At 44.3% G+C, this 27,234-nt stretch overlaps 1 protein-coding gene across 2 annotated transcripts in view; it reads right to left on the bottom strand.

Moving 5' to 3' along the window:
• Positions 1 to 27,234, bottom strand: part of IPO11 (importin 11) — a 604,534-nt gene that overhangs the window by 362,110 nt on the left and 215,190 nt on the right. For both annotated transcript variants that reach the window (XM_068249679.1, XM_068249671.1), the window contains exons 17-20: positions 16,940 to 16,973; positions 12,655 to 12,695; positions 6,092 to 6,208; positions 49 to 162 (exon numbers count right to left, since the gene is read on the bottom strand). In XM_068249679.1, the coding sequence (XP_068105780.1) occupies positions 49 to 162; positions 6,092 to 6,208; positions 12,655 to 12,695; positions 16,940 to 16,973 (306 nt within the window). The remainder of the gene's footprint in view (positions 1 to 48; positions 163 to 6,091; positions 6,209 to 12,654; positions 12,696 to 16,939; positions 16,974 to 27,234) is intronic.

The raw sequence follows: 27,234 nt of genomic DNA, 5'->3' as shown, positions 1-27,234 counted from the left end.
GGATCTTACAGAGATGCTAGCTAATATGAGATCACCAAACCCATTTACCTTAACGATGTGGACTAGTGTTGTTAGTATTGCACATCGAAGCATATTGTGGTCTTCACTCTGTTTCCAGAGAAGAGGTAAATACTGGATCAGGCAGCCAACAAACGGTCGGATCTAGATGAAAAATGGTAGAGAACACGTTAAGATCAGAAATAAACCTACCGTAACTGAAAGGGTAACCAGGGATTATGGGATTTACACACTGTTGGAACGGGAAACAGTAAATTCGGGCGCCTGAGGCTAGTGGACAAATCGGGCGCCGCCATTCACTCCTATAATAAATATCGTTTAATGGGCGCCCGATAGGAAAAAAGGGCGCCGGTGAAAAATAACGTTTTAAAAGCGGCGCCCGGAGACTTAATGTTTTATTACTGCTTCTCATGATTACACATTATTTAATGATTTATACATTTTTAAATATTATTTTTAAACGAAAAACAGTACAATATTTTTTTTCAAACATTATTTTTAAACGAAAAACAGTACATTTTTTTAACATTATTTTTAAACGAAAAAACCAACAGGGGGGTCCTAGGTTTAGGCACCAACAGGGGGGTCTTAGGTTTAGGCACCAACAGGGGGGGTCTTAGGTTTAGGCACCAACAGGGGGTCTTAGGTTTAGGCACCAAAAGGGGGGTCTTAGGTTTAGGCACCAACAGGGGGGTCTTAGGTTTAGGCGCCAACAGGGGGGGTCTTAGGTTTAGGCATCAACAGGGGGGTCTAGGGGTTAGGGGTAGGTACAGGGAGGGTTACTTAGTAATTTTTTTTTTTAACGTTATTATACGTTTCAGTATTTAAACGAAAGATTAACGTTTTTACAATTGCCGATTTAATGCACATTATTTAATGATTTATAACTTTAAAAAACATTAATTTTAAACGAAATATAGTACAATACATTTTTAAACGTTATCCATGCTTATCGTTAAAAACCTGGCGCCCTTTTTTCCCAGCGCCCCTTTTTAACGTACGCGTTGGAACGAATACAGATTTTTTTTTTTCTTTTAAGTATACTTTGAATTTTTATTTTTATTTTTTTTTACTGGACAAGCAAAGATTACCTATAAATATTTCACATTTTTCAGTTTAAACAGAAGGTGGCACATAACACAACTGAAAGAAACATAGCCCTTCATTTCTCTACCACAAAGCTGAGACACAGACATATTAATACATCATTTTACACAGTAAGCCCGATTTAACAAGGTTCCCAAAAGAGAGAGAAACGAGGGAGCTTGGGAGATCCAGGAAAACCTGTACTAGAATTTTTTTTAAACATTTTTTGGGGCAATTCTTAGTTGGCAAAAGTTTGTATCAATTACATAGGGCAGCCCCCTAGAGTCACATCTAAGCTAGTGTTGGGCGAACACCTAGATGTTCGGGTTCGCGAACGTTCGCTGAACATCGCCGCGATGTTCGGGTGTTCGCGCCGAACTCCGAACATAATGGAAGTCAATGGGGACCCGAACTTTCGTGCTTTGTAAAGCTTCCTTACATGCTACATACCCCAAATTTACAGGGTATGTGCACCTTGGGAGTGGGTACAAGAGAAATTTTTTTTTTAGCAAAAAGAGCTTATAGTTTTTGAGAAAATCGATTTTAAAGTTTCAAAGGGAAAACTGTCTTTTAAATGCGGGAAATGTCTGTTTTCTTTGCACAGGTAACATGCTTTTTGTCGGCATGCAGTCATAAATGTAATACATATAAGAGGTTCCAGGAAAAGGGACCGGTAACGCTAACCCAGCAGCAGCACACGTGATGGAACAGGAGGAGGGTGGCGCAGGAGGAGAAGGCCACGCTTTGAGACACAACAACCCAGGCCTTGCATGAGGACAAGAAGCGTGCGGATAGCAATTTGCATTTTGTCGCCATGCAGTCATAAATGTAATACAGATAAGAGGTTCAATAAACAGGGACCGGAAACGCTAACCCATCACAGATGTTCATTGTTCATGTTACTTGGTTGGGGTCCGGGAGTGTTGCGTAGTCGTTTCCAATCCAGGATTGATTCATTTTAATTTGAGTCAGACGGTCTGCATTTTCTGTGGAGAGGCGGATACGCCGATCTGTGACGATGCCTCCGGCAGCACTGAAACAGCGTTCCGACATAACGCTGGCTGCCGGGCAAGCCAGCACCTCTATTGCGTACATTGCCAGTTTGTGCCAGGTGTCTAGCTTCGATACCCAATAGTTGAAGGGTGCAGATGGATTGTTCAACACAGCTATGCCATCTGACATGTAGTCCTTGACCATCTTCTCCAGGCGATCGGTGTTGGAGGTGGATCTGCACGCTTGCTGTTCTGTGTGCTGCTGCATGGGTGTCAGAAAATTTTCCCACTCCAAGGACACTGCCGATACCATTCCCTTTTGGGCACTAGCTGCGGCTTGTGTTGTTTGCTGCCCTCCTGGTCGTCCTGGGTTTGCGGAAGTCAGTCTGTCGGCATACAACTGGCTAGAGGAGGGGGAGGATGTCAATCTCCTCTCTAAAGTCTCCACAAGGGCCTGCTGGTATTCTTCCATTTTGACCTGTCTGACTCTTTCTTCAAGCAGTTTTGGAACATTGTGTTTGTACCGTGGATCCAGAAGGGTATAAACCCAGTAATTGGTGTTGTCCAGAATGCGCACAATGCATGGGTCGCGTTCAATGCAGTCCTAGGCCGAAGAGGTCATAGCCTAGGGTCACAAAAACCTGTTTATTTGGGCAATTTCAATGGTAGTGATGCTGACGTACATAAATCTCAGCCATGGCCGTTAGCAACGTCTGAATTTCACGAAATGTCGCATGCAGGTAGAAGACATATTGTTGGACTTGGATTCCAAAGATGGGGTCCCTACATCTCTGCAAACCAGAGTTACAGGGGTCCAAAATTGGTAAAATCCCCCATAGGCTTTCATTGCCTCCCTATTTCACTTTCCAAAATCTCACACTGTACTGTAAATTGGTTTAAACCAACAGTTTCACTTACCTGGGGCTTCCTCAAGCCCCCAGCAGTCGTCCTGTGCCCTGGCCAGTCCTGCCCGAGCTTTCGTTCTCCCGCGGGAGCTACTTTCCTTACCGCCGACTTGCAACTGCGCCTGCGCACCCCGGGCAATGCGACGCTTTCTTCGCGTTCCCGCCCGCTATAGCTGCTCTAGCGGGTGGGAACGCAAAAAAAGCATCGCATTGCCTGGGGCGCGCAGGCGCAGTTGTCGTCGACTTGTAAGTCGGCGGTAATGAAAGTAGCTCGCGCGGGAGAACGGAGGCTCGGGCAGGACCGGTGAGGGCACAGGACGGCTGCTGGGGGCTTAGGGTAGCTCCAGGTGAAACTGTTTGGTTTAAACCAATTTACAGTTCCGCTTTAAACAAAGAAAAATTTAATTTCAGTAATTTTCTATAGGCCTTGGTGGAAAATTCTGATCAATTTTTTCCCCCCCAAAAAATGAAACGTAGAAAAATAACAGTTATTTTTTGTTTTCTAAAGTAGTCCCATTTTCGGGGATGGCTTACAATTTTGTTCCCCAGTGGCAGCCCCCAGCCCAGTAAAGCCTTTCCCTCACTCCCTGATGTGCTGCAGATAGTCATAGCAGATGGGACCTTGTCCAGAACGGCAGCCCAGTAAAGCCCCTCTCTCCCTCTGTAGAGTGGTGAGCAGAGCATTACAGCAGAGGAAACTCACCGGTTTCCGACGTAGTAGCGATAACTTATCTCCTCAGGAGCGCCCGGGTTCCTCTGTTTGACAACTGCGGCTCATGTCATGTGACATGGACGTTCATGCGTCACATGACGAGAGGAAGCTGGACGCTGCTGAGGAGAGACGTTAACGCTGGCACGTCGGAAGCCGGTGGGTTTTATCTGCTGTAATGCTCTGCTCGCCACTCTGCAGAAGGAGGGAGGGAGCAAAAGGAAAGGGGGGTGAGGGGAACACAAGCTAGGTCTTATTTTCAGAGGATGTCTTATATTTCAAGCTTGCGTGAAATATAAGATAGGCTTTATTTTCGGGGGATGTTCTATTTTCGAGGAAACACGGTACAAAGAAAAAACAGTTACAGTGGATACCCACCTATGGAGAAGGAAGGCTCTTATTCCTCTGTCTCCTCACTATGTCCCCTCATTCCCCCGCTGCTTCTCTTTCAAATTTAGAGCCTTTGGGAGTCCTAAGAAGGTTTCAGAAGAACTCGCCTTCCCGAGTGCTTCCGTACACAAGCACATACATACTGCACATGCGCAAGCCTGGATACACAAGTATGCAGTGCGGATCAGCTCATTTTTGGAAGAACTCAGGAACACGAGTACTTCCAAACGCTGCCCGAGGAGGGCTGAAGACGCAATCGACCTACAGGTCAAATAACTGGAACGGAGGACAGCAGGGGAACAAGGACAGGTAGCAAGGACCAGGAAGCTCTACTGGGTACACAGCCTTCCCTCTACATAGGTGAGTATCTAAAACTTTTTTTTTACTGCTCGCCTGAAGGTTGCTTTAAAGAGGTTTTAAATTGAATGCTCGTTACCAAAGCATACTACCACTTCCAATGATGTAATTGCATAACGCAGCATACTACCACTTCCAATTACTGTATATTCTGGTGTATAAGACTACTTTTGAAACCTTGAAAATCTTCTGAAATTTGGGGGTCGTCTTATACGCCGGGTGATAAACATTGCTGATGATACGCGATGCGCATATGGGACATGCCGATAATTACCGCGTGCAGGAGTTTCGGCAGTCACCGCATATGCTGGGGAGGAGCTCATCGCTCACGCAACAACATCTGGTCCTGCACCCCTGCTGGTCATATAGCCCTTGTCTATATGCGACTGAAGCCCTCTCCAATGATTTGCTGAAATGCTCAGCCTCTGCTCAATTAAGTACTGCAGACTAGGTGTAATGTATTTGCACTTCTTATTGGCTGACCGGTAGTCTGCGGACTATATATAAGTGGCAGAGTGCTGTCTGGGAGTGAGCAATCTTTTTGTGTTTGGTGGGTCTGGGACACCCAGGGTATGGAAGAAAAGGATTGACCTGACGTTTATGTTGTGCATTCATTCAGCATGTATACTGATGCATATTATACGTACTCATTTCTCAATGCATAATTGGATTTACACTTCGGTAGTACATTCAATTAAAAGTGTTTGAAAATCTTGATTTTTCGTAAAATTAAACTAATCCAATGAGAATTTTATATCACAACCAAAAGATATTTATCAAAAAAATTTCAATTTTTTTTGATTGGGAAAAACAAAAATTATATTTCATTTTTCAATACAATCAATAGTTTTTAAATTATGATTGTGCAATCTGAGTGCAGTGTGTAAACTGCAATTCTGCATAAATAAAGCTCTCTGTGAGATGGAGTTTTAGATATACTGTATATACTCGAGTATAAGTCTAGAAATTTAGGTCTGACTCACAAAAAACTAAACGGGTTGACTCATACACGAATCATGGCCAACACTGAGTAATTTGTGTACTAATAGTGACATTCCCATTTGCAGCAATTTACCCAGTGGTAAGTGACACTTTGAGGAAAGGAAATAAAACACAGGTCTGAAAGTCCTGGCCACAACAATTAACCAGGAAAGGGGCACGGGGGAAATACTGTGCTGCAGGAAGGGGAGTGAATAGTTGTTGCACTTGGGGGGCCCGAAGGAATTATTGGCAGCACTTAAGGGACAGGAGAGGTTAATGGCTGCAATATTGTATGCATTGCAGTCAATAACCCCTCTTGGTGCAGCTGTTTATTCTGGCCCCAAGTGCAGCCCTTAACTTTGCCTGGAAGACTTATACTTAAGTCAATAAAAAATTCCAGCTTGAGAGGGGCAAATATTGTAGTCTACTTGTATTCGAATATATACGGTATTTTCTCTACAACTTTGCCTAGCACTTGAATTAAAAAAAAAAAAGAAAAAAGAACATATTCTGTGTAGAGATCTACCCCCAGGGAAGAGAGTGCTGTGCAGAGTCTGGCTCTGCTGTGACCTTTTGCAATACATCATTCCCTTGTTTAATTATATCAGCTCATGTAACCTCTGCCCAAGCGCTACAGCATTGTCCGTAGTTACCTGCACACCGACTCTCTCTGTCACACAGGACAACACATGGAGGACCTGCATCTTTGTGTCACATTCCCTAACTTGCTGCAGTAATTGGAAAAGCAGGCTGAAGATGGATTCCAGATACTGAAAACAAGAAAATGATGACCATATTACAACAATTGCAGATGCAAGAATACATAAATGCAATACAGTTAGGACTATATCAGCAAGTAGACCACAACGCTAGAAAAATAATATTGTAAGATGAATTACAGAACATAAAGCTCTCTATTTGTTGTTACTATATGGCCCCTTTTCCACCTGCCGTGCTTTGATCCGAAAATCAGATCAGATTCAACGTCACAGCAATTAACATGTAAATCGCAAAGCTTTTTTCACTAGTGCAAATCACAATTGCCAGCCTGTTGCATTTGTGCTCCTATAAAAAGTATAGAAGCACAGGAAAATCACATCGCAATTGCGCCAGTTTTCGATTTTCTTCACAAACTATTTTCCCATCTCATCTCCTATTGGAAATCGCAAATGCACCACAATTGTGCCATACATTTGACAGTCTGCGTTCGGATTGCGACTAAATTGCGGTAGTGGAAATAGAAAGAGGTGCGATGCAGTGCAAGCAATAACTGGATTGGTTGGAGTTGAGAAAGACGCAGGACAGTTGTGCAGTTAGGGATAGGTGAGATACAGCATAGTAGTGAGGAAACACTGATGAAAACAGTGCTGCACAACATTAATGGATCAGAAATAACATGTCCAATACTTCACACCAAATACATATTGGCATATATATACCACCTCTTTTCACTCTTTCCTTTAGTTTATAGGATTTTAAGGGCAGGGGTCTCTCACTGTTTTGTGTATTGGATTTTGTTAAGGTGGCCATACATCAGGAGACTTGGCAGCCAATCGATCATCCGATTCTATTATTATAATCAAATTGGATGAAAATTGGTGCCGTAAAGTACATGCCCGTCCGACAATGCGACCAATTTTGGCCCCGAAATTGGTCGCATAGTTGATCTCACATGGTGCAAGATGTTGGGCCGACTTGGTCAATCAGATGCGCAGTGTGCAATTTCACGATGATCTACAAATGCGACCAAACCCCTGGCACTGTCCCCTCTAATGATAAATGTCTCCCCAATGCAATGTATACATTACCTTTCCACCACCTCCGCTTGTCCCTGAAGGCTCCAGGTGCATTCCGCAGTGCATGCACGCACACCCAACGTGGTTTCCTAGTAAGGTGCGCGTGTAATGACGGCAGACGTCATACACGCGGTCACGCTACTAGACAACCACGTGGCGCATGTGTATTGCGAGTTGAGTTAGCCTGGAGCCTGCGGGGGACAAACGGAGGCAGCAGAAAGGTAATGTATACATTGCACCTGGGTACTGAAGGGACATTTATCATTAGAGTGCACAGCGATGCAGTCGGCCCGTGGTGTATGGGCAGCTGACAGATCTCTCTCTCTCTCATCAGTACTTTATATCAATTCTGAATTTTGTATAATGTACCATTGTCAGTATTATTCTGTACTTACTGTAATATGTGTTTTTTAGTTTTACAGCACCAAAGAATATGTTGGCGCTTTAAATCAACAATAATAATAATAATATATCAAGAATACAGTGGGTTGCAAAAGTATTCGGCCCCCTTGAAGTTTTCCACATTTTGTCACATTACTGCCACAAACATGAATCAATTTTATTGGAATTCCACATGAAAGACCAACACAAAGTGGTGTACATGTGAGAAGTGGAACGAAAATCATACATGATTCCAAACATTTTTTACAAATAAATAACTGCAAAGTGGTGTGTGCATAATTATTCGGCCCCCTTTGATCTGAGTGCAGTCAGTTGCCTATAGACATTGCCTGATGAGTGCTAATGACTAAATAGAGTGCACCTGTGTGTAATCTAATGTCAGTACAAGAGAATATTGGGAGCAACAACACCGTAAAGTCCAAAGAACACACAAGACAGGTCCAAGACAGGTCAGGTATCAAATTATTAAGAAATTTAAAGCAGGCTTAGGCTACAAAAAGATTTCCAAAGCCTTGAACAACCCAAGGAGCACTGTTCAAGCGATCATTCAGAAATGGAAGGAGTATGGCACAACTGTAAACCCACCAAGACAAGGCCATCCAGCTAAACTCACAGGCCGAACAAGGAGAGCGTTGATCAGAAATGCAGTCAAGAGGCCCATGGTGACTCTGGACGAGCTGCAGAGATCTACAGCTCAGGTGGGAGACTCTGTCCATAGGGCAACTATTAGTCATGCACTGTACAAAGTTGGCCTTTATGGAAGAGTGGAAAGAAGAAAGGCATTGTTAACAGAAAGCATAAGAAGTCCCTTTTGCAGTTTGCCACAAGCCATGTGGGGGACACAGCAACCATGTGGAAGAAGGTGCTCTGGTCAGATGAGACCAAAAAGGAACTTTTTGGCCAAAATGCAAAACGCTATGTGTGGCAGAAAACTAACACTGCACATCACCCTGAACACACCAGCCCCACTGTCAAATATGGTGGTGGCAGCATCATGCGTGGGATGTGCATCTCTTCAGCAGGGACAGGGAAGCTGGTCAGAGTTGATAGGAAGATGGATGGAGCCAAATACAGGGCAAACTTGGAAGAAAACCTCTTGGAGACTGCAAAAGACTTGAGACTGGGGCGGAGGTTCACCTTCCAGCAGGACAATGACCCTAAACATAAAGCCAGGGCAACAATGGAATGGTTTAAAACAAAACATATCTGTGTGTTAGAATGGCCCAGTTAAAGTCCAGATCCAAATCCAATCGAGAATCTGTGGCAAGATCTGAAAACTGCTGTTCACAAACGCTGTCCATCTAATCTGACTGAGCTGGAGCTGTTTTGCAAAGAAGAATGGGCAAGGATTTCAGTCTCTAGGTATGCAAAGCTGGTAGAGACATACCCTAAAAGACTGGCAGCTGTAATTGCAGCAAAAGGTGGATCTACAAAGTATTGACTCAGGGGGCCGAATAATTACGCACACACCACTTTGCAGTTATTTATTTGTAAAAAATGTTTGGAATCATGTATGATTTTCAATCCACTTCTCACGTGTAGACCACTTTGTATTGGTCTTTCACGTGGAATTCCAATAAAATTGATGCATGTTCTTGTAGCAGTAATGTGACAAAATGTGGAAAACTTCCAAGGGGGCCGAATACTTTTGCAACCCACTGTGTATATATGTGTGTGTGTATATATATATATATATATATATATATATATATATATATATATATATATATATATATATATATATATATATATCCGTGTTCTCCCCAGGCTCTTTTAGCCGGGTGCTGCACCCGGCTAGTTTTGATGAGCACCCGGCTGTCATCGGCTCACCTCTTCCTATGCTATAATGAGAGTTGTGCACAGAAGTACCAGCCCAGCATTTTCTCATATTGCCTCACCCAGCTACGATTTCATACCACCCGGCTGGAAAAAAAATTCTGGGGAGAACAATATATATACAGGATCTTCTCAAAAAATTAGCATATTGTGATAAAATTCATTATTTTCTGTAATGTACTGATAAACATTAGACTTTCATATATTTTAGATTCAAATACACACAACTGAAGTAGCTCAAGCCTTTTATTGTCTTAATATTGATGATTTTGGCATACAGCTCATGAAAACCCAAATGTCCTATCTCAAAAAATTAGCATATTTCATCCGACCAATAAAATAAAAGTGTTTTTAAAACAAAAAAAGTCAACCTTCAAACAATTATGTTCAGTTATGCACTCAATACTTGGTCGGGAATCCTTTTGCAGAAATGACTGCTTCAATGCGGCATGGCATGGAGGCAATCAGCCTGTGGCACTGCTCAGGTGTTGTGGAGGCCCAGGATGCTTCGATAGCGGCCTTAAGCTCATCCAGAGTGTTGGGTCTTGCGTCTCTCAACTCTCTCTTCACAATATCCCACAGATTCTCTATGGGGTTCAGGTCAGGAGAGTTGGCAGGCCAATTGAGCACAGTAATACCATGGTCAGTAAGCCATTTACCAGTGGTTTTAGCACTGTGAGCAGGTGCCAGGTCGTGCTGAAAAATGAAATCTTCATCTCCATAAAGCTTTTCAGCAGATGGTAGCATGAAGTGCTCCAAAATCTCCTGATAGCTAGCTGCATTGACCCTGCCCTTGATAAAACACAGTGGACCAACACCAGCAGCTGACATGGCACTCCAGACCATCACTGTCTGTGGGTACTTGACACTGGACTTCAGGCATTTTGGCATTTCCCTCTCCCCAGTCTTCCTCCAGACTCTGGCACCTTGATTTCCGAATGACATGTAAAAGTTGCTTTCATCTGAAAAAAGTACTTTGGACCACTGAGCAACAGTCCAGTGCTGCTTCTCTGTAGCCCAGGTCCGGCGCTTCTGCCGCTGTTTCTGGTTCAAAAGTGGGTTCATGCCTCCATCTGCTGAACAGCTTTATGTAGATAAAGATTTCATTTTTTAGCACAACCTGGCACCTCCTCACAGTGCCAAAACTACTGGTAAATGGTTTACTGACCATGGTATTACTGTGCTCAATTGGCCTGCCAACTCTCCTGACCTGAACCCCATAGAGAATCTGTGGGATATTGTGAAGAGAGAGTTGAGAGACGCAAGACCCAACACTCTGGATGAGCTTAAGGCCGCTATCGAAGCATCCTGGGCCTCCACAACACCTGAGCAGTGCCACAGGCTGATTGCCTCCATGCCACGCCGCATTGAAGCAGTCATTTCTGCAAAAGGATTCCTGACCAAGTATTGAGTGCATAACTGAACATAATTACTTGAAGGTTGACTTTTTTTGTTTTTAAAACACTTTTCTTTTATTGGTCGGATGAAATATGCTAATTTTTTCAGATAGGAAATTTGAGTTTTTATGAGCTGTATGCCAAAATCATCAATATTAAAACAATAAAAGGTTTGAACTACTTCCGTTGTGCGTATTTGAATCTAAAATATATGAGAGTATAATGTTTATCAGTACATTACAGAAAATAATGACCTTTATCACAATATGCTAATTTTTTGAGAAGATCCTGTATATATACACACACACATTACACTTTTGACTAGGAAGATCCTTGATCCTCCAGCAAAGACTCTGTGGCATTAATCCCCATCTTAGTAGCCAGTAGTAATACTGTAAGCATTATGGTATTTGATAGAGTTTTCTTTGTTCCGTTTCTCTTCTCTTTTATTTTATTTTTTAGCTTCGAGAGAGGCTGAAAGTTGCCTGCAATTCTGAGAGAGATCAATGATCTATTCTCAATAAAGAGATGAATTTGTGTGTTTTCATTAAAAGGTGTCTTGCCCCTTGGCTGCCGGGAAGCAACAGGGAGGCCCAGGCAGGACTGAGGGGGACTGGCACTTGTTCTGCTTCCATTCATTGACATGCAGGTTTGACCTGCAGCTGTGGGAAACATGGATCTATTATTACATACAGAGAAATGACCTCTCTTATGTTATGTTGTTCCTATCTATCCTGAGCTGTTATTTCCCAAAGGAGCAATAACACAAAACCACACCATCAGCTATGTCATGCTATGTAATACTAAACAGCCTATCAGCTGTTAGCAAGCTCTACTCACAAACGTACAGGAGACATGAAAGGGAAACAGAGAGCCCACCATAGTGTAGTATGTTTTATTACAGGTGTTGAGTAATTAAGGTGAATAATATATACTTACAAATATGTGTTACCTTTCAGGCAACCACTATATGGGCAGGTGGGGAGACCAGACCTGACCCCACTCAGGTTAAAGTGAACCGGAGACGAACAGCCCGCTCTGCATCAATCACTCCCACATTGTCTTCTTCCGCTTTCTACCCATCCCGGTAAAAGCCCCATAGGTTTGGGGAGTCGGGGCGCACTGCACACGGCCGGCCGCGTTCACCAGCCTCGCCGCGCTCCTGTGGCTGGGAGAGCTCTGCGTTTCTGCAGAATTACTATGCAGGCACAGAACGCTCTCAGCCGCAGGAGTGAGATGGGGGGGGGGGAGCTGCACTGGGGCATGCGCCGACTGGTCACACTTACAGGGCTTTTACGGGGACCAGGAAAATGTGGAGGAAGACGCTGTGCGAGCGATCGATGCGGAGGGGATGGAGATCGATGGAGAAAGCCCCAGGTATGTATAAATATTTTAGAAGTGATTGTCTCTGGTACACTTTAAGAAGTTGCTCTCTGTGGATCGGAAAAAAAGGGGGCTAAACTGTAGGTTGGAATAGAGGCGCCAGTACAAGTATAAACTAATAACAGCCATATCGTGTTAATTTTTGTCAACAAGTAGCTTTATTCAAATACTTCACAGTGCAATGCGGTTTGCAGGTACACCCCTGCTTCATCAGGCAGTAATTGGAGCAAAACTATTTTAGGTCTATCCGGAAGCCAATTGCCTCTTTTATTGGTGCCTCTCTTTCAATCTACAGTTTACTCACAAATGTACTTTTTCACAGGTGTACCATAATAGCACATCATTAGATACCCATAAAAATAGACAAAATAATACAAGAGGATGAAATCAACCAGCACTTACCGGCAGAAACTGTTCTGTTCTGAATTCAAAGTCATCCACTGGTAAAATAACAGGTTAAGGAGAAGTTTGCAGCTTCTTCAGATAAGGACTACTGTAAGCAAAATCGTGGAATTGATCTAATGTGTGACTAATTAGGATGACTGCACTGCAAATTCTGCTAGCCGGGCAAATGATTGTCAACCATAAACCAATAATTGTACCCTGTGTGCTATGAAAGTCAGGGGGCTTTGTAGTACGGAAGTTTAAGCAGACCTGAAAATCTCTATCCGATCATACTAGTCCTCTGGAGACTGCTGATGAGCGCACTGATTGATGCCTGGCTTAACAGTAATCACTATTATTTCTCATTACAGCAGTTTAAAAGACAGAAGAGAGAGTATATCATTGCAATACTGCCTCATTATAGCATCCCTCACCCCAATCAGCAGTGCTGAGGAAAATAAACAGGGAAATTTCACTTTGGTTAAAAATATAAATGTATAATCACAGATTGGTGCTGCAGAGTCTATCTGCAATTTGATGATATTAAAAAATGACGGTAACTAAATTTCAGACAGTGCAGTTATGCAATACCCAGACTGTAAGCCTAAAGGCCTATTTAGACATTAACCTCTTAATGACCACAGGCATACCCCCAGACCCCCCCCCCCCCCCCTCCATTGACCAGGCTTTATTTTACAATTCAGTGCTCTGCAGCTGTAATAGCTCACTGCAGAGCCATACAACGCTGCACACTCTACTTACAAACATCACCCCCCCCCCCTTTCTGCCTGCCAACAGAGCTTTCTGTTGGTGGGCTCTGATCGCTGCTTATTAATTTATACGTTTTTTTTTCTTTAATTTTCCCTCCCCCGATGGCCAACCACAGCGATTCTCTCTCATAGACATCAGCCTATGAGAGGGGATCACGTTTGGAGCCTCTGCAGGGGACAGCCAAGTGACAGGGTTGTCCCCAGTACAGCGCTGCATTAGACCGCAGTGGAGTACAATGTAAATAGACGGCGGTTTCACCGTCTAACAGTCTGCTAGCGGCAATCACCGCTCGCAGAGTGATGACGGAGCCGAGCCCTGTCACTCAAGCGGGGATGTGCGCACATCGGCACGTGCCATCCCCTGCAAAACACTCCCCCAGGACTTGACGCCAATCGGCGATAGGCGGTCCTGGGGAGCCACATTGCGGCCACCAGTGTTCTCCCCAGGGCTAATTAGGTGGGCGTGCCGCCCGGCTGATTTGAATCCCCGCCCGGGTGCTATCAAAGGCCCGCCTGCATATTTGCTGCTCTCTGCTCGCTTGCACAGAGCGGGTCTCCCTTCGCATAGCCGTCCCTAGTTCGGCTGCACTGCCCGCCCGTATAGTCAGACCTCCAGATCATCAGCAGCCCGCAGGGATAAGAGAGGGAAGTGCTTCCTCTTCCTCTACATAGGAACAAGATGGTGCCGGTAGCCACGGTCACAGGGCTCCGACCTCTATTTCTTCACTTTTTCTTTTGGCAGCTTTTTGTCTCCCCTAGTTTACAGGGGAGGATGCAGGGACTTCAGACTGCTCCCAGTGCCCAGGTTTTCAGCCACTGGGCTACGGCTGCTGACCGCCAGCTGATCGGGTCCAAGTGCTCAGCGGGCCGAGTCACGTGTTCAGTGACTCGCACTAAACAAAAGAACAAAGCTCCTCCTCAAATACCATATATATATATACCACTGCAGAGCAAATGGTCAATTAATAGCCTGAGACAAAGGTATATATTATACCTTTGTCTCAGGCTATTAATTGACCATTTGCTCTACAGTGGTATATATATGGTATTTGAGGAGGAGCTTTGTTCTTTTGTTTAGTGAGTGTTGTAGTTGGAGGTCGAGGACCTCTTTCCTCCTAGTTATCTAACCTATTTTAGGTATAAACAAGGTCTGAAATATGTCTGCTCGTTCAGTGTGGTGTCAATAGTGCTCAGTGACTCGGCCGGCCATGTGGCTTGCTAACTGGAGGTTGTGTCCCCTACTCCTGCCACCGCTACATAGGATTCTCATGCTGTGCTACACCGGATCCTCCTGCCGCCGCTACCTCACGAGTGGCATCAGATGATCGGGCTGTGGCCGATCTTGGGATCAGAACCACTAACGAGGAAGCATCATTGGCATGATTGGGCTGCCAGCTTATCTCTGGACCAGAGCTGCCACCTCACTACCGCTCCCAGCTGCCACTGGGTGAAGTCCTTGCACCAGGTCCCTCTGGTTGTCCTCCTCTGCCAGTGCTTCTGTGCCTGCTGCCGCCGGCTCCTCCATTCATCACCGCTGCCCAGGAAACCAGACAGGTCTGTGTTGACCCCCTGGCCCCTCACACATAATGCTGCTGCAGCAACCCAAGGCCACAATGCCTCCACTCTGCTGCTCTGGACTAGGCCACAACCCAAGGGCTAAATTAGGTGGCTGCCAGGCCTGCCACTTCTGCCCTGCCAAGGTCACCCCTTGGCCCCATACTTCACCACTCCAAAAAGCAGCAGGGGATCTCAACTCAGCTGTTCTGACCTCCACAGTTGTCACCTTCACTCCACCTTGCTTACAAACTCCCCCCCCCCTACTTCCCCCATGAAATCCAACCTTACCCGGCTACTTTTTCATGTCACCCGGCAAGAGAAAAATTCTGGAGAAAACACTGCACCAATTGGCGTTAGGCGGTCGTAAGGTGGTTTTAAAGGATACCTGAAGTCAGAGGAATGTGGAGGCTGACCTATGTATTTCCTTTTAAACATTACCAGTTACCTGGCAGTCCTGCTGATCTCTTTGGCTGCAGTAGTGTCTGAATCACACACATGAAACAAGCGTGTGGCTAATCCATTCAGACTATTGTCAGAAACCTCTGATCTGCATATGGCTGTTCAGGGTCTATAGGTCCATACCCACAACACTATTTTTATGAGATGAACAATTGCTTTTGCGATATCGTGTAACATCGTTTAGCGAAAATTTGTTAAGGGATGTTTGACGTGTGACCACCCACAGCGATATTCATACTGAAAGACTGTCATGATGGATTACTGAACGAGCAGTACCAGCTCGTCCAGACCGCCATTGTCGATCACGTAAATTACTGCGGTCGTTAAAACTATTGTTCACTTGTTTACGCAATCAAGGAAGATACCTTGGGGAACGATTGTTTGTTGATAATGATGTTCAATGCATCTTCAGGTGGGTACTTAGCTTAAAGTGGATCCGAGATAAACTTTTACTCATTGCATAATTGTGTTCCTTTCATATAGTTTATAGGGCATTCCTCAAGCCAATTACTTTATTTTGTTTTGTTTTAACACTCTTATTCCCTATAAACTAAACAAGCCTCGCCCACAGCTTTTTAGAGTGCCTTGGCACTGTAGCAAGGGCTTATGGGAGCTCAGTCTGGGCAGGAGGAGGAGGAGGTTACTAGCCAGAGATTTCAGAGGCAGAGGGGAGGAGGGAGGAGGAGAGGGGACTGAATTTACACACAGGTAAGCTGATAGCATCTCCAGCCGTCAGCCTGTGACAATGTGACAAACAGAACATGGCTGCCCTCATTGTATCACAGGAATAAATAATCAAACTACTGAAGCGGTTTGCAGCTAGATTTGCTGTGTAAACTATCTAAACATCTAGGATCCGCTTTAAGGCTAAGAGTATTAGAAACAGTGGCCCAGCAGGAGAGCCAGGCAATCTGCATTGTTTACAAGGAAACAAATATGTCAGTCTCCTTATCCCTCTCAGTACAGGTCAATTTTAAAGGCAATAACAACCTTTGCTCTTAGCTGTACTACACATACAATTCTTTATCTCAGAGGTTTATTTTTGCTTCAGGTGTGCTTTAAGTGTACTTTAGGATATACACAATAGCTTGAGCGTCTTTTTGCGGCTACAGGCGAGGCTAATGAGTGAATTAGCACACACATATGTCCACTCATAACAGATGCATAACCCATAATTAACAGTAGGATAAACATATAAATCAAAAACAAGTGGCATTCCTTATTAATGAAGCTTACGCCAATTATGCGACTAGGCTAAAATAAATTCCTTGCCATTCATCACTACGGAAAAGCGAGACTTTGGAGGAAATGTGGCTAGATGACATTCAGCTTATGCAGTGCAGCTATTGTTAGTGTTGTTTACTTGCTGATCAATTATTTCTATTTTCAGAAGCTCAGCGCAGTTACACAGCCCCAGTACTCTGGTGGTACTCAGCAGGGGCAGATTGTATTCTAATTAGAATGGCATTTCCAAATGGACTGATGTAGTTCCAGCTGCAATGACAGTCAAAGGATATTCAGCTTCAAGGTGGTTGCTGTCTCAATGCGGACCTAGAAGACAAGAACATGAACAGAATAAGCAACAGCTGGCTTAAAATTGCATTTAAATTACTGGAATGAAGTACAAAAAAACTTGACAATGTTCTACAAGTAAGTTAATCCTTTCAGTAGATATCAGGATACATACTGCTCGCCTATGGAGGAGTCCCCAGCCCATATGCAATTAACTTTTTCTCCTTAGTTTTCTCCTAGGTGAGATTTTTAAAATTGTCAATAAAATGCTTTTTAAAGCGAGACCAGCCACAAAATCAAATTCCCTTTACCTACTGCTCTGTGTTTATTATGCAGTCTGCAACCTGATCCTGCATTGCAAGCACTCCAATGTAATCAGAAATGTTTCTGCTGTAATAAATCTCATCTGTCAGCCTGGCTATAAATGGTACATTTTCCATGAGAAGGAAGCTTGTCATCTCCCCTCCCACATTCCTGCTCCTCACTGATTGGCTGAGGGCAGTTAAGTGTGAGGCTGCTGAAATCTGATTTATGCTGTGCTCACATGTGTTTACAAAGGCTTACCAACAAGATCCACCAACTGGGTTTATAAGCAAATGGGTGTATGGGCCTCTTCACCCAAATAGTGAGGCTCTATTGCCTCTTTTTCTTTCAAAAATTCCCACAGAGAGAATAGGAAATGGGATACAATAGTGTAATACTGTTGGCATACAATCAAAATCCACAGTGCTCACATTGCTCCCAAAGCTCCGCTGTGCTGGTGATCAAACCAGTGTCTGCATGCAACACCATGCCACCTACTGCCCATAGCGGCACATAATAAAGTAAAAAATATGTATATTTTTGATAAAACTTTTTTTTTTTAAGTGCTTTTTTATATAGTTACATAGTTATTTTGCTTGAAAAAAGACATACGCCCATCGAGTTCAACCAGTACAAAGTACAACACCAGCCTGCTCCCTCACATATCCCTGATGATCCAGAGGATGGCGAAAAACCCTTACAAGGCATGGTCCAATTAGCCCCAAAAGGGAGAAATTCCTTCCCGACTCCAGATGGCAATCAGATAAAATCCCTGGATCAACATCATTAGGCATTACCTAGTAACTGTAGCCATGGATGTCTTTCAACGCAAGGAAAGCATCTAAGCCCCATTTAAATGCAGGTATAGAGTTTGGCATAATGACTTCCTGTGGCAATGTATTCCACATCTTAATCACTCTTACTGTAAAGAACCCTTTCCTAAATAAATGACTAAACCGTTTTTCCTGCATGCATAGATCATGTCCTCTAGTCCTTTGAGAAAGCCTAGGGACAAAAAGCTGATCCGCCAAGCTATTATATTGCCCTCTGATGTATTTATACATGCTAACTAGATCCCCTCTAAGGCATCTTTTCTCTAGACTAAATAAACCCAGTTTATCTAACCTTTCTTGGTAAGTGAGACCTTCCATCCCACGTATCAATTTTGTAGCTCGTCTCTGCACCCGCTCTAAAACTGCAATATCTTTTTTGTAATGTGGTGCCCAGAACTGAATACCATATTCCAGATGTGGCCTTACTAGAGAGTTAAACAGGGACAATATTATGCTAGCATCTCGAGTGTTTATTTCCCTTTTAATGCATCCCCAAATTTTGTTAGCTTTAGCTGCAGCGGCTTGGCATTGAGTACGATTATTTAACTTGTTGTCGATGAGTACTTCTCCAAGTTTGATGTCCCCAACTGTATCCCATTTATTTTGTATGATGCTAGACCATTGGTATGACCAAAATGCATGACTTTACATTTTTCAACATTGAATTTCATCTGCCATTTATGTGCCCATATAGCCATCCTATCCAGATCCTGTGGCAATATGACACTAACTTCCTGAGAGTTGATGATTCTGCAAAATTTTGTATCATCTGCAAAAATAGCAACATTGCTCACTACTGCATCCACTAGGTCATTAATAAATAAATTGAAGAGCACTGGACCCAGTACAGACCCCTGTGGTACCCCACTGCTAACAGTCTCCCATTTTGAGTACGATCCATTGACCACAACTCTTTGTTTTCTGTCCATTAGCCAGTTCCCTATCCATGCACACAGACTCTTCCCCAGTCCTTGCATCCTCAACTTTTGCACAAGACTTCTGTGGGGAACAGTGTCAAAGGCCTTTGCAAAGTCCAAGTATATCACATCTACAGCATTCCCAATATCCATATTAGCATTCACTACCTCATAAAAGCTGAGCATGTTAGTCAAACAGGACCTGTCTTTAGTAAACCCATGTTGATGCTGAGAACTAAGATTAGTACGCATGCTTGCGGACAGCTTGCAAGACCACAACTTGCAGTCTTTCTGCAAAAATGCTTACGATATAATAAACACTTAAAACATTTTTACCACTTTTGGTACAAAAATCGCAGGGAAATTAAATGCCAGGGAGGTGAATATTATTATTTTGCTCACAGTCACATGATCCCATCTGGCTGCCCTGCCCACCAGCTGAATCCAGTAAGGCTAATACTTTTAGCCATAGAGCCTGTAGCACAGTTCAAAGTCCATGTAGCTCATGCAGATGTATTTTGTCCATCATTATGCGCCTATATTATTTATCTATACTATACATCACATTATTCCACTTTGGTATTCATTCTTACTACAAATCTTTGTATTTGTCTGGAATACACCTTTAAATGGGTTGTGTAATGCTTATTTCATTATCACAGTTATGCTTTCCAGCTACAGAGCAGAAAATGACTCCATCGACACCCACTCCAATATCAGAGTAATAAAAGTTTGCAGGGTATTCCCAATACACCACACAATCTTCATCATACCCTGTACTAATCAGCAACAGGAGAACTAATTCCTCCTGCCATTTTTTTTTCAAATAATGTGAAAGCTGCACAATAATTCCCACACTAGCAATAGTTCAGAATAGTGTCAAATGGAGAGTGTGATTTGTTTAAAGGGCAGTGGTGTAACAGTTCACTCCTAGGTTCCTACAAGTGCTGCTGGCTTTTTGAGATTAGGTATGAAATGAGTCTGGCACTGATCACAGCGGAGGCCATAGGAAGCCATGTAATACGCCTTTGCACTAATAGCAAAAGAAAAGCATAAAGCTCCTGGACATTTCTCCTGCTTTATAGCATGTCAGAGCTGTAACAATGAAAGATTCCTTCTAAAAAGTAACACTAGGTTCACAGAGAAAGAGAAAACCTCCAGGATAATTATGAGCATTAAGAAACACACAAAAAAGCTGCTCTTGGCCGTCAGAAAACCATAAAGAGAACTGACTAAAGGCAAATGCAACTACACTTCAATATAGTTCATAATATCCGAGCAAATAAAAAAAATCTACTTACCTGGGGGCTTCCTCCAACCCCTTGCAGCAGACATGTCCCATGCCGCAGTTCCGCTCTCAGCCGCCAGCCTGGGGTCCCCTCTGGTGCAGAGGCCAACCTCGTGAGGCCGTCCTCTACTGTGCCTGCGCGAGCGCCGCTGCCAATCAAGTTCACGTTGTCTGGAGTGTACTGCGCAGGCGGGGACCCAGTGCCGGCAGCTGAGAGCTGAGTTGCGGAGTGGGACATGTCGGCTGCAAGGGACTGGAGGAAGCCGGTTAAGTAGACAGGTTTTTTTTTTTTTTATTTGTTTGGACATTCCCTTTAAGGAACTGGTTTGCTGACCATAAAGTCAAAATCAGCTGGAATGAAATGGAACCTAAAATGTGCAGCCGAGGCGATATGTGACATGATAAGATAAACGTGTACGTACAGTACAAAACATAACCAGGCTGTTTTACTTGTTTTATTTTGCTGCCTGAAAGAGTTAAATTCTAGGCATAGAAGTGACAGCTTTTGTCTTGTCTGTACCTTTTTGGGAATATAGTAACCATCACTGATAAGCAAATTACAGCCATACAAGTTTTCCTGGCAGAATACAACTTCTGAGTGCAGGGAGAGATAAAATACATGAACCATTTACCTTTTTCTAACTCTGGGACACTTAATAGGCTGGCGCTAATTAGCTATAGCAAAAACATTCAACCTACTTTGTAAATGTTTATAAAAGAAAACCATGGGATAATTAAAAGAGTCATTTTTAGGAGTAGGATAAATATAATTGTTTATTTCATCATTTTTAACGTGGGTTCTCTTTAAAAATTTCCTGAAACAAGTCTACCTGGGTTCTACTCTGGCCATATCAATACCACACAAAACTCACATTCTGCAACTTAAAGCCTTAAAGAGAAGTCAAAATAACCATACACAGGTCATATTTACCTCCCATGTAGTCTACTCCTCAATCTTTCTCCTCTCCTGCATCCCATTTGTCCACTGTGATCAATGGAATTCTCCGTCCTCCATTTTAAAAATGATCATTACCCCCTAACAGCTTCCTGGTCAGCACACTGTTAAACTGTAATATCAGCCACTTGAGCCATGGGGAAACATGGACATTACCTTGCACATTCAGTTGTAACTGACAGCTGCTAAAACATAACTGACAGCAACTGGTATATTTCAGTTCTGACAAAATCTTGTCAGAACTGGAAGGGATCACTGTAACAAGAAAATGGTGAGCCTCTCAGAGGAAATGACAGTGAGGTTAGTATGTAATATTCATTTGCAGGTACATCATGTGTTTATTTTAAATAATTTTACTCGCTTCAGGTTGCCTTTTTCAGCATAATGGAGCATAAAGCCCAGGACACACTTTCAATTTTGATTGTCCAATCAATCACTGACCAAATTTACCATCTTCATGTAGTATGAGGGTCAACAGATATTGAACACTATGAGCAGATTGTGTATGTAACCCCTCATACTACAGTAGTAGTAACATTAAAGTGAACCTCCAGACTAAAAATCTACTCAGCAGCACTGAAAGGGCTTGGTGTTTCTTTAACAGTTTCACAGCATCAGAACTTTGTTTTTTTACACAAGCCTCGTATTTAGCTGCACAGAAGAAAACTGCCCAGGCATTTTTCCCCTGATGCTGTGCAAAGCATGATGGGATTTCTAATGATGTTGTTCTCCTTTTGCTGTTTTAGTGCAATTTTTTTTTCTTCAATTTTTAATTTGAGATTTGAAGCCTAGTGTGCACAGCTGGGAGGGGTGATCAGGACACAGAACAGTTGGAACTGTCTTATGCTCCCTGTCACCTCCTTTCAACCAAAAAGATGGCTGCCCACATGAAAAAGATGGCTGCCCCCATGAAATCACATACATTTGCATGTTCTTTTAAAACAGGGTGGGTAAGAGATTATATTACCTATCTATTGTAATTAACATAACTAATGTAACTTAATGACAGTATGTTTGTTTAGGCTGAAGTTCCCCTTTAAGTAGGTAAAATTGGTCAGTGATTGGTCTGGAACGAAATGGCTTGGGGAAAAAACATTGAAATTTTGTACACTTATCAGGGAGCAGACAGTTAAAGCAAAGAAGAGAGATTGTTTCAGGTGACATTTATCCTTGTAGTTAAAGGGGAACTTCAGCCTAAACAAACATACTGTCATTAAGTTACATTAGTTATGTTAATTACAATAGATAGGTAATATAATCTCTTACCCACCCCATTTTAAAAGAACAGGCAAATGTTTGTGATTCATAGGGGCTGCCATCTTTGTCATGGGGGCAGCCATCTTTTTGGTTGAAAGGAGGTGACAGGGAGCAGGAGACACAGTTTCAACTGTCCTGTGTCCTGATAACCCCTCCCAGCTGCACGTGCTAGGCTTCAAATGTGAAATTCAAAATGCACCAAAAAAGCAGAACGAGAACATGTTAGGAATATGGTCATGCCACTTCCTGCCTGCTGGTGGCAGCATTGTGTTGAACTCTGAACTTCCTTTATTCCACCAGCAGATGGCTCTAGAGACTTTGCAGGACCTGAACTTTCCTTGTTCCACCACTGGGTGGCTCTATGCTGGCTGGAGACAGCTCTGCCACTGCAAGGGTTGCTCTCTATGGACTTTGCTTGTCAATCATGCTGCAGGTGTGTCCTCCTTATTTAAGAGCCCTGCAAGGAGCAACCTTTGCCAGAACTTTGTGCTCGCTAGCTGGAGTATCTGGACAACCCTGGTTCTCTGGTATCCTGTATCCCTGTATCTGTTATCCTGTTTCTGAACCTAGATTCTGTCTGACCTCGTTTACTGCCTGCTCCTTGTGTACCGTGATTGCTCGATTGTTGCCGACTTATGCTTTGTCCTGACTGTGATTTTGTGCCTGCCTTCTTGTACTGCGATTGGTGTATATATTGTATATCTTTGTCCGGTGTATCTGTGTGTATATATATCCTGTATATATTTAGGTAGATAGATAGATAGGGTTTGGGGTTTTTGCATCTTGCCTTGATTGTATAGTGTGTATGTATGTGGTGGTTGCGTTCTTGTATATAATTGCCACCATATTCTCTGACTGCTGTACATAGTGTTATGTGTGCTGCTGCATTGATATTGGATAATACTGTATGCACGATTGTAAATAAACCTTCCTGCATAGTTTATTCCTGTCTCAGTGTCTGTGTTGCTGCAAACTGCAATCAATCCCAGTTTCTCCGTTCAGGCTCATGACAGAAGTTCTGGCCAATTACTGATTGCTGCAGCTACACTGTATACTGAGTTATCTGTCAGAATGAATCTACAAGATCTTGATTACTATGCATTTTTGGCTGAGGAATCTGAGCAAGAATGCTACACTTTCTTTGCTGATTATCCTAGGGAAGATCTGCTGAAGTTAATTAGTCAGGTTTATGGACTTGTTAAGGATGGATCGTTTGACTCACAGGATTTTGAATGCATAATTAAGATCTGGTATGATCTTGCGTTCCCTACAGTTTCTGATGGGTATCTACCACCTTACAATTTGCATAAAATTGAAGCCTTGATTAATTTGTTAGAAGATGATCAAGTGGGTTTTTTTGATTATTTTAATAACAAGGATAAACAAACTGTGCAAACATGCATTAACTCTCTGCAATCCTTGATCAATCAAGACCTATGCAAATCTGGAAAGGCTTCACTTCTATTGTCTGCTTGGCAGAAAGTGTTATCTCCCAGCTCCATATCTCATGCCCTGCCTGTAAGAAATAAATTTGAATTTAAATTTAATTCTGATCAAATTGAACATTTATTTGATTATTTGAGGAAGGATAGGCAGAGGTTTGTTGAATATTATGCCAATCAAGAAGAGGAATTTATAAGGGCCTGTATGTGTGCGACTCAGTCTCTGAATGTGCAAAAACTCTGCAAGTGTGAATCAGCTGCAAAGCTACTTGATGCCTGGTCTGAGATTCTGTCCTCTCATTTTCACTCTCTTCCTCCTGTTAACCCTTCATATACCTCGAACCATGTCCAATACTCACAGCCTGCAACAGTTAAACAATTTGTACCTACATTACCAGTAATAACTAAATCTGTGTATTATGACTTGCCTGTCTCTACTGACCAGAAGAAATGCGCTACTAAGCAAACGGCCATCAGATCTACACCTTGGTCCTCACAGTATCCAGTATCTGCATTAAAATCTGTCCCAGTGCTGAGGAAACCAAAACGCAAATACTTCCCTACAGCCTCTATTGCTCCTGTGCAGCCTCCATCCGCTTCATCTCCTGTACAGCCTCCAGCCGATTCCAGTCGTGTGCAGCCTCCAGCCGATTCCAGTCGTGTGCAGACTCCATCCAAGTCGGTGCAGACTCCATCCAAGTCGGTGCAGACTCCATGCAGCTCCATACAGACTCCAGTTGATTTTTGTCCTCAGCAATCTCCAGTCAGTCCTGAGCAGTTCCTCGCCTTTCTTTGTGGACTTTTTCATGGACTAGATTTGCTGACTATGGGTCAGCCCGACAGGCCTGCAGGGCCCCAGCATGTTCATCCTGCAGTATCCAGTCCTGCAATCCAGCCCAGCCCGCAGAGTGTTGCATCCAGCCCGCAGAGTGTTGCATCCAGCCCGCAGAGTGTTGCATCCAGCCCGCAGAGTGTTGCATCCAGCCCGCAGAGTGTTGCATCCAGCCCGCAGAACTTTGCTCCTTGCCTGCAGAACTTTGCTCCTTGCCTGCAGAACTTTGCTCCTTGCCTGCAGAACTTTGCTCCTTGCCTGCAGAACTTTGCTCCTTGCCCGCACAGACTGTATTGGGATCTCAGCCAACGGCCCAGCCAAGCGCTCAGCCAACGGCCCAGCCAAGCGCTCAGCCAACGGCCCAGCCAAGCGCTCAGCCAACGGCCCAGCCAAGCGCTCAGCCAACGGCCCAGCCAAGCGCTCAGCCAACGGCCCAGATCCATGAGGTTATGCAAGCTGCTGCCCAGCCTTCACAGACTTTTGTTGCTGATGTTCCTGATGGTGCCCGGCCTGCTACTGTTCTTGCTTCTCCTGGTAGTGCCTGGCCTGCTGGACTACTTGAGGGCACCCAGTTTACCATCCAGCCTGTTGCTACCTTGTCTGAGACTATTCAGTCTGTTGCTAGTATGCCTGCAGCACTACCTGAAGTTTTCCAGTTTACTGCTCAGATGTCACAGACCTCTGCTGTTGCTTCCAAGTCTGGCGACTCTGCTGTTGCTTCCAAGTCTGGCGACTCTGCTGTTGCTTCCAAGTCTGGCGACTCTGCTGTTGCTTCCAAGTCTGGCGACTCTGCTGTTGCTTCCAAGTCTGGCGACTCTGCTGTTGCTTCCAAGTCTGGCGACTCTGCTGTTGTCTCCAAGTCTGCAGTTCCTGCTCCTGTTGCCTCCAAGTCTGCAGTTCCTGCTCCTGCTGCTGCTCAGCCACCACAGACTGCTGCTGCTCAGCCACCACAGACTGCTGCTGCTCAGCCACCACAGACTGCTGCTGCTCAGCCACCACAGACTGCTGCTGCTCAGCCACCACAGACTGCTGCTGCTCAGCCACCACAGACTGCTGCTGCTCAGCCACCACAGACTGCTGCTGCTCAGCCACCACAGACTGCTGCTGCTCAGCCACCACAGACTGCTGCTGCTCAGCCACCACAGACTGCTGCTGCTCAGCCACCACAGACTGCTGCTGCTCAGCCACCACAGATTACTGCTGCTCAGCCACCACAGATTACTGCTGCTCAGCCACCACAGATTACTGCTGCTCAGCCACCACAGATTACTGCTGCTCAGCCACCACAGATTACTGCTGCTCAGCCACCACAGATTACTGCTGCTCAGCCACCACAGATTACTGCTGCTCAGCCACCACAGATTACTGCTGCTCAGCCACCACAGATTACTGCTGCTCAGCCACCACAGATTACTGCGATTACTGCTGCTCAGCCACCACAGATTACTGCTGCTCAGCCACCACAGACTCTTCCTGCTGCTGCTGTTGTGGTCCAGCCATTACAGACTCCTGCTGCTGTGTTGGTCCAGCCACTACCAACTCCTACTGCTGCTGCTGTCCAGTTACCTCAATCTGTTGCTGATCTTCCTCCAGATGGTTTCCTGTCCATTGCCACGATTGATGGTTTCCTGTCTTCTTTCCAGCCTGATGTCTGCCAGTCCACTGCCAAGCTACCTCCTGAACCTGCTCTTCCTCTTGATGGCACCCAGTCTACGGCTAATGCTTGCCACTTCACTGCCATGCCTAAGGTCTACCAGCCTGATATGTGCTTGAGTGAGGACCTGCCTATTGCCTGGCAGGGCACTTTCCTACCTGATGTTTACCAGGCCACTGCTCTGCCTGGTGCTTTGTCTGATATATGCCAGTTTACCATGCTGTCTGATGCCTACCAGCCTGGTGTTCTTCTTGATGTCTTTTATCTCCAGTTCCTAATTCAGCATCCTGAGATACAAAGTGGAAAATTAAATTTTCTGTTTCCCTCCCTGCCCCCCCAGTGTTGGCAGAAATTGTCAACCTTCCTGTATGATTTCCTTTCTGCCGCCTCTTGGGATCCTGGCGGTAGTGGTATATGGTCTTGTTGGAGCGTCCTGAGGCCGCTCCTTAAGGGGGGGGTTATGTTAGGAATATGGTCATGCCACTTCCTGCCTGCTGGTGGCAGCATTGTGTTGAACTCTGAACTTCCTTTATTCCACCAGCAGATGGCTCTAGAGACTTTGCAGGACCTGAACTTTCCTTGTTCCACCACTGGGTGGCTCTATGCTGGCTGGAGACAGCTCTGCCACTGCAAGGGTTGCTCTCTATGGACTTTGCTTGTCAATCATGCTGCAGGTGTGTCCTCCTTATTTAAGAGCCCTGCAAGGAGCAACCTTTGCCAGAACTTTGTGCTCGCTAGCTGGAGTATCTGGACAACCCTGGTTCTCTGGTATCCTGTATCCCTGTATCTGTTATCCTGTTTCTGAACCTAGATTCTGTC

This window comes from Hyperolius riggenbachi, chromosome 1 (assembly GCF_040937935.1).
Source record: "Hyperolius riggenbachi isolate aHypRig1 chromosome 1, aHypRig1.pri, whole genome shotgun sequence".
NCBI classification, from domain to species: Eukaryota; Metazoa; Chordata; class Amphibia; order Anura; family Hyperoliidae; genus Hyperolius; species Hyperolius riggenbachi.
The sequence above is the reverse complement of the archived record's forward strand: the minus strand, read 5'-3'. Positions and strand labels throughout refer to the sequence as shown.